This window comes from Chrysochloris asiatica, unplaced genomic scaffold, assembly GCF_000296735.1.
Source record: "Chrysochloris asiatica unplaced genomic scaffold, ChrAsi1.0 scaffold00105, whole genome shotgun sequence".
NCBI classification, from domain to species: domain Eukaryota; kingdom Metazoa; phylum Chordata; class Mammalia; order Afrosoricida; family Chrysochloridae; genus Chrysochloris; species Chrysochloris asiatica.
Genome location: NW_006408623.1, coordinates 10,419,099 through 10,426,893, shown reverse-complemented (window position 1 = coordinate 10,426,893; position 7,795 = coordinate 10,419,099). Strand labels below are relative to the sequence as shown.

Genomic DNA, 7,795 nt, shown 5'->3' with positions numbered 1-7,795 from the left:
GCTCACCATGTCACACTGTGTGATTTCTGCACACTCACTATCACACAGTGGTTGCCTCATATTTCTGGGGTGGTGGTCCCCCTCCCTGTCACCTGTCCCCTCATCACAGCTTGCACAGAAAGAGGAATCGTTTGCATTGGGCACCATCAGCTGACCAGTGTCTCTCCCTCGTCCGTCCTTCATTGGTTGTGTACACTGTGCTCCTGAGTCACCCAGCACTCCTGGAAGGGCCCACCTACCACAGACACTGGTTTCCAAGGCGGGCCTCGCCTAGAGACCCTCCTGCTGTGTCTGTCCTCATCTCCCTGCTAGCCCACCCTGCTCTGCTGCCATGGACCACACCTCACCAGGTCCCCCTGGCCCCTTTAGGTCCATCAAGCGCTACTTCCTGATGGACCAGGGGGACTTCTTCGTGCACTTCATGGACCTGACTGAGGAAGAACTGAAGAAGCCTGTAGATGCCATCACACCGCCCCGTCTGGAAGCCCTGCTGGAGCTGGCCCTTCGCATGAGCACGGCCAACACGGATCCCTTCAAAGATGACCTGAAGGTGAAGCTGGAGTGTCACAGACACCTGAGGGGGCTGCTGGCGGGGGCGCATTGAGAGAGACCTCTAATTACACGGGGGCTAGATGGATGGCTGAGGGAAGGCAGAGTGTGCCTCCTCTGAGCCGCCGACCCTAGGACTCTGTGGTCACGTGGGCTGCTCACACAAGGTGTGCGCTCACTGCCTTGCATGTTGAGTCGTGACTTATGGGGGGCAGATGTTGCGCTGGGTTCAGAGTTTATTTCAAAGTGTCTGTAGTCGAGTGACAGTATAAATGCCTCCAGCCGTCCAGCTACTGGTAGCTCTTCTGAGACTGCACTTGGGCCTGACAGCGTCCTGAGTAGCATGGGGGCAGGTCACCCCTGAGCCAGTGTGTTGGGGGGTTGTGCAGAGGTGAGAGCTGATTGGATGGTGGATGTTCAGGACTTCTCCCCAGATGGGTAGCTGGTGTACGCCCTTGGGTGACCTTGTGAACCCTGGTCTGCAGGAGATGCTGATACGGGCTTGGCTGTCCTACAGGCGGAATGCACTGAACCATGCCTGGGGTGTTCCCGTTTCTATAGTAAACAGCTATGTGGGAGTTCTTGTCGTCGTATCTGCGCTGTGGGGTATTTTTGCAAAAGAAAGTCGTACATGTGGCGTTTCTGGCTCAGAATCCATGGTTGTTGTGTAGCAGTGGGACAGCCAATCTTGGGAACTTGGTGTTAATGCTAACTGACTTCAGTATTGTCATTTGTCCATGAGCTGTGTGTCTTGTGTGCAGTCACGTCTGTTTGTGGTGTGTGGACACACATCCCTGGCACATCGTTGGCACCTAACATACATCTAGGTAATGGCGTCGGAGGTGCTTTTCTCCCGCTGTGCTTTGTCTTCCAGCCCCGTTTGTGGTGCTTGTTGTAAGGGACCTCCCGTCTCCCTGGAACCTCCCGTCTCCCGTGGGGCCTCCCGTCTCCCGTGGGGCCTCCCGTCTCCCGTGGGGCCTCCCGTCTCCCGTGGGGCCTCCCGTCTCCCGTGGGACCTCCCGTCTCCCGTGGGACCTCTCTCGCGTTGGTTTTTGAAGACTGCACGGCAGCAGGACTCTAACCAGATAATTGCTCTGTAGTTTTCTCTTTCCACTGTAATGAGAAGTGGTTTAGGTTTGGGGTCAGCATTCAGTTGATGTTTGGATTTCCTAAATCAGCCTTCAACATCTAGAAGTCAGCATTTAGAGACACTTGTATTGGGATTATAGTTGTCTTTCCTGCTGATTGTCCCAGCTGGGGTCCAGATCTGACCCCTGGCCCTGTCCCCTCTCCCCAGATTGATCTGATGCCCCACGACCTCATCACCCAGCTCCTCCGGGTCCTGGCCATTGAGACCAAGCAGGAGAAGGCACTGGTCAGTGCTGAGCCCACAGAGCTCACGCTGAGCGGCCTGGAGGCCTTCTCCTTCGACTATGTTGTCAAGTGGCCTCTGTCGCTGATCATCAACAGGTAAGTGCCTCCTCCTGCCCCACTCAAGGGCCTGCTGCTCTCTGGGCCAGTGGGGCCTTGGGAGCAGAGCTGTCCGACATTAATGTGAGCCCGGCTCCTACAGGAAAGCGCTGACCCGCTACCAGATGCTCTTCCGGCACATGTTCTACTGCAAGCACGTGGAGCGGCAGCTCTGCAGCGTCTGGGTCAGCAACAAGACCGCCAAGCAACATGCCCTGCACTCAGCCAAGTGGTGCGTCCACCCTCGGCCTGGCCCCGGCTTCCCTAGTGCCTCTCCATGTGAGGCAGCACACCCATCCCTCAGTCTGTGGGGAGCACGGACTGTCTGCACCGTTGCACCTGGACTGCTTGCAGAGCATGTGTTAAGCTCTTAAGTCACCTCATAAACAAGGCCTCCCTAGTGGGAGGAATTGCCAGGTGGGTTGCTCGCCAGTGCTGTGGCCTAGCTGAGTGAGCCACTGAGCCTCCACGTCTTGTCTGCAGTAGTGCTGCTTAGCCCCTCCACTGTAGGCCTTGGGGGATTGTAAGGCGAGGTGAGGAGGGGCACTGTGCCTGCCAACCCAGAACTGTTACGGCCTGGCAGGGATCGCTCCCCAGGCCTCCACCTCTGCCTCCGCTCAGCCAGGCTCTGGGCTTGGAGGGGGCACACGTACTGTCATCACTAGTACAGAATTGAGCACCGGCAGGGTCTCGGGTGTCGGCCGTGACTATGGACCTGGTTCAGGGGAGCAGTGTCTAAGAAGCACACAGAGTTGTCAACACCCCTGACAGCTCACATACCCACCAGGTTTGCGGGTGCGTTCACTCTGCGGCAGCGAATGCTTAACTTTGTTCAGAACATCCAGTACTATATGATGTTTGAAGTGATGGAGCCCACCTGGCATGTCCTGGAGAAGAACCTGAGATCTGTGAGTCCTAGCTTACTTTATCGGCAACTGTAAAGGCTGAGTCAGCTAAGCTGTGTGTGCAAAACAGGCCTGCAGGGGGCAGGGCACAGGGCCTGAGAGAGAGGGTGCAGATATACCCCCAGTTAGACAGAGGGCACTGATAACCACCACCACCATCCCGCCAGAGAGAGAGGGAGGGCACAGGCACACCCACCTATCAGAGAGAGAAGGCACGAATCCACCCCCAGTCAGATAGAGGGCATGGATACACTCCCCCAGAGAAGGCACAGATACATCCCCCATCAGAGAGACAGGGCGCAGATACACCGCCCGCCCCATCAGAGAGTGGCAGGGCACCTAGAGTAGTTGGGGGTGAGCTGACGAAGACAGTAGCTGTATACAGCAGTGTGACACTCTGTGGAGTCTCCCTGGGCTGCCCGCCCTCCAGTATCAGAGGCACTGTACACCAGCTTTCCCTTTTTTAAAGATCCTAAGCGAGGGCCTTAGCAGCAGGCCTGGGGACATTTGTTTGGACTGATACGTTGAGAATGGCGGTGTGGTGGATTACAAGTCTAACTGCTAAGCCAGTCGACAGGGAGGTACACTGCAGATGGCGGCCCTGGAAAGCCTGTGGGCAGTTCTACTCTGAGAGTCAGAATCCACTCTCAGCATTGGATTGGGTTTTGGGTTTTGATACTGTGACATTTCTCCAAAACACCACAGGAGCCTTTAGCAAGGGGAAGCCCAGCAAACATGTATGAAGTCGAAAGCAAACCCTGTGCGCCTGAGGCAGTCAGTCACTCAGCTTGTCCTCTCCCTTCAGGCCTCTAACATCGACGATGTGCTGGGCCACCATACCAGCTTCCTGGACAACTGCCTCAAGGACTGTATGCTGACCACCCCCGAGCTGCTCAAGGCCTTCTCCAAACTCATGTCTGTGTGTGTCATGTTCACCAACTGTATGCAGGTATGCCTCCCCGCCACCCGAGTTCCCCGTCCCTAGACCTGTTCCTGAGCATCTTCACAGTCCCATTGTCAGCACTGGAAAGATCCCCTTCCGTTCAGCATTTTTAGGGCACCTTTCATTGTGGTTGTTAGGTGCCATCGAGTCCGCCCTGACTCATAGTGACCTTGTGCACAAGAGAATGAGAAACACTGCCCGGTGCTGCGCCTTCCTCATGGCTGCTCTTACGTTTGAGCCCATTGTTGTTGCCACAGTGCCAGTTCATCTAGCTGCGGGGGGGGGTTTGGGGGGGAGTGGCCTTCCTCTTTTTCGCTGATCCTCTACTTTTCCAAGCATGACATCCTTCTCCGGAGACTGGGCCCTCCTGATACCATGTCTGAACCATCCTGGCTGTACTTCTTCCAGCACAGATTGGTTTGTTGTCCTGGCTGCTCGTGATACTATTAATATTCCTTTCTATAGAAACAATTGATGCATTTGATGTCATTCAGATGCATCCATTCTTCTATGATCTGCCTTATTTGCCGTCCAACTTTCACATGCATATGAGACAATTGAAAATACCTTGCCTTGGGTCAGGAGATCCAGATGGGTAACTTAGTCCTCAAACGGACATCCTTGCTCTTGAACACTTTCAAGGTCTTGTGCGGCGCATGGACCTACTGCACTAGTTTGATTTCTTGACTGCTGCTTCTGTGTTGATTGTAGACACAAGCAAAATGAAGTCTTTGATGAACTGGTGCATCTGTGAGGAGATGTTTTTCTTTACACTGAAGTGCGGTTCTTACTGAAGACTGTAGTCTTTGATCTTCATCGGTGTTTCATGTTCTCTTTGCTTCCAGTAAGGAAACTTGTGTCATCTGCATCTTTGGTTGGTCGTGAGTCTTCCTCTAATCCTGATGCTGTGTTCTTTTTCATGTAATCCAGCTTCTTGGACTATGTGTTCAGCACGCAGATTGAATAAATATTATGAAAGAATATAACCCTGGTTCACACCTCTCCTAATTTTAAACCATTCAGCATCCCCTTGTTCTGTTCTAATGACTGCCTCTTGATCTATGTACAGGTTCCTCATGAGCACAATTAAATGTGCTGGAATATCCATTCTTCACAGTGTAATCCATAGTGTGTCATGATTCACACAGTTGGAAACCTTACATGGTCAATTAAGCACAAGTAAACATCTTTCTGATAGTCTCTGCTTTCAGCCAAGCTCCATCTGACGTCAGCAGTGATATCCCTCATTCCACATCTTCCTCTGAATCCAGTTTGAATTTCTGGCAGTTCCCTGTCAATGTACTGTTGCAACCGTTTTTAAATTATTTCAAGCAAAATTTTACTTGCATGTGATATTAATGATATTGTTTGATGATTTCCACCTCCCACTGGGTCCCTTCTCTTTGGAATGGGCACAAATATGGATCTTTTCCAATCAGTTGGTAAAGTAGCTGTCTTCTAAATGTCTTGGCAGATGAGTGAGTGCCTCCAGTGCTGCATCAGTTTGTTAAAAGATTTCAGTTTGAGGTCCTCTCAACGCAAACCCCTTCCAAGACTTAAGACTCAAAGGAAATGCACGCTCTGATTGGTGACCACACACATCACCGATGAGGGGAAGTGGGGTAAAAGCAGCAATGAAGCGGCAGGCTAAGCCCTACAATGTTCAGTGGACTTCTGTGGACCCAATTGGGGACATGGTTGGCAAGCAGTGTGAAAGAGGCCTGGGGACTCTTGGGCCCAGAGTCAGTGGCGTGGCCACGGAGGACTTGAGAGGAGAGTGGAGCTACCGGCTGATGGGAAGAGAGGACATATGCACAGGAGTGCCCACACTTGCAGATGATACCCACGTGACCTGGACCGGATGACTGGATGATCGGAGCTCAACCAGGAGAGGAAAGAAAAGGGGGGGTGGGGGAGAGTGAGCTGATACAGTCTGATGAACTTGACCTATACCTATGGAGCAGCGACTCAAAAGAGGGAACAAATACAGCAAGAAACATTCACATACCCCCACACACAAAGAGTGGACAGAGAAGGGCAGCTTGGACATTGGATACTCAAATGGGGAGGTGGGGGCACTACAAAGGCAAGAAGTGACTGGCTTACAAGCTTTCAAGAGGGAACCTGGTGCTAGGGAGCATGGCGGAAGGCAGAATCTCCAGAAGGTACTTTCAATCTGTCTGGGCGGAGCTGATGAAAGCAGATACAGATGGGTAACTCGTGAGACTGTAGTGAATAATGCTTATCAGGACAGACTATGAGGGTTGGAAATGCAAAGGTAGAAGTTTTGTAACAAGGGAGTGATTGATTCTCCAGGATAGGAGCGGAGGCCTCTGGGACTATCAACGGAGAAGAGCCAAGAGCGGGACCCCACCCAGAGAAACAGAGATGCCTGAGATGGAGACAGAGATGATGACGTGGAGTGATGAAGCGACTGGGGACTTTGGACCCAGAGAGGGAAAGGGACTGTGGGCTGAAAACTGGGAGGAGGAGGGGAACGTGTAGGGGGCGGGTTCCTGGGATATACCCTTTGGGTGGTTGATGATGCATGGAGGGGATTGGAACCATGGCAGTGAGATGATATACGACGGAATGAATGTAAAACTAAAGTTCCCCCATGTAAACTATCATATAATTCACAATAAAACATTAAAACAAACCATTTCTGTGTGTTTCCCATGAGTCCCCAGAACGTGCTCTTTGCCATTTCAATACTGCTTGTACTTCTTGAATTTTCTTTCTTTTTCTTTCTCTCCCCCTGAAGTGTCCATTTTACAATAGTAGGCACGGGAAACCAAGATTCGTAAGTCAAGCATCTTAACATTATCTCCCCTTCTACCCATTCACACCAAGCCTCAGTCCCTGTATCCCAGAGCCCTGTGGTTCCAAGGGTGAGCAGGCATCACTAGTTACCTCTGTCCCACTTCCATTGGATCTTTATCATATGCTACCTCTTGAGACGGTTCAACAGTGACCATTTATTTTTGGTACAATGGCTCTGTGTATTCTTTCCATGTTCTTGTGATGATGTCTGCAGCATTCAGTGTTGTGCCCTGAGACTGCTTCACTATTACAGGTCAGTTTGAATTTTTCTTAAGTTCTTTCAGCTGGAGAAATGCTGACAGTGTTAGTTCCCTTTGGTTTCTAACTCCAGGTCTTTGCATACTTCGTTGTAAAACTATGCTTTGTCCTCTTAAGCCGCCCTTTGAAATTTTCTGCTCAGCTTTTACTTCCTTATTTCTTCCATTCACTTTATCTTCTCTACGCTCAAGAGCAACTTTCAGAGTCTCTTCTGACAGCCATTTTTGTCTTTTCTTTCTTGTCTTCTTAATGACCTTTTGTTTTCTTCATTCATGATGGTCTTTGGTCATTAGTATATAATGCATCAAATCTGTTCTTGAGATGGTCTGGAAATTCAGGTGGAATATGTTCAAAGTCATATTTTAGTTTTTGTGGACTTGCTTTAATTTTCTTCAGCTTCAACCTGAACATGCATATGAGCAACTGATGGTCTGTTCCACAGTCTGCTCCTGGCCTTTATGAGATGGCACTTTTCCATTTGATGAGGTTCAAGTGTATAGTTTGCCTTTTATGTTGTTAAAAAAAGGTATTTGTCATGAATAAGCAATTAGATTTGCAGAATCCTGTCATGCGATCCCCAGCATCATTTCTATCACCAAGACTGTGTTTTCTTTTTTTTTCTTAAATGTTTTATTGTGAAGTATGTGATAGTTTACATGGGAGAACATTAGTTTTACATTCATTCTATCGTATAGCGTCTCAATACCATGGTTACAATCCCCTCCATGCAATCCTTCCCCCCGTGCCCCCCAGGTCTTCAGCACACAGTCTCTCTCCCTCTCTGGATCTAAAGTCTCCAGCTGCTCCATCGCTCCACGTCATCATCTCTGGCTCCATTTCAGGCATC

At 50.6% G+C, this 7,795-nt stretch overlaps 1 protein-coding gene across 1 annotated transcript in view; it reads left to right on the top strand.

Moving 5' to 3' along the window:
* TUBGCP2 (tubulin, gamma complex associated protein 2) overlaps nucleotides 1-7,795 on the top strand; it is a 29,884-nt gene that overhangs the window by 17,796 nt on the left and 4,293 nt on the right. The window contains exons 10-14 of the mRNA XM_006867454.1: nucleotides 370-550; nucleotides 1,847-2,019; nucleotides 2,123-2,251; nucleotides 2,807-2,927; nucleotides 3,730-3,873. Of these exons, the coding sequence (XP_006867516.1) occupies nucleotides 370-550; nucleotides 1,847-2,019; nucleotides 2,123-2,251; nucleotides 2,807-2,927; nucleotides 3,730-3,873 (748 nt within the window). The remainder of the gene's footprint in view (nucleotides 1-369; nucleotides 551-1,846; nucleotides 2,020-2,122; nucleotides 2,252-2,806; nucleotides 2,928-3,729; nucleotides 3,874-7,795) is intronic.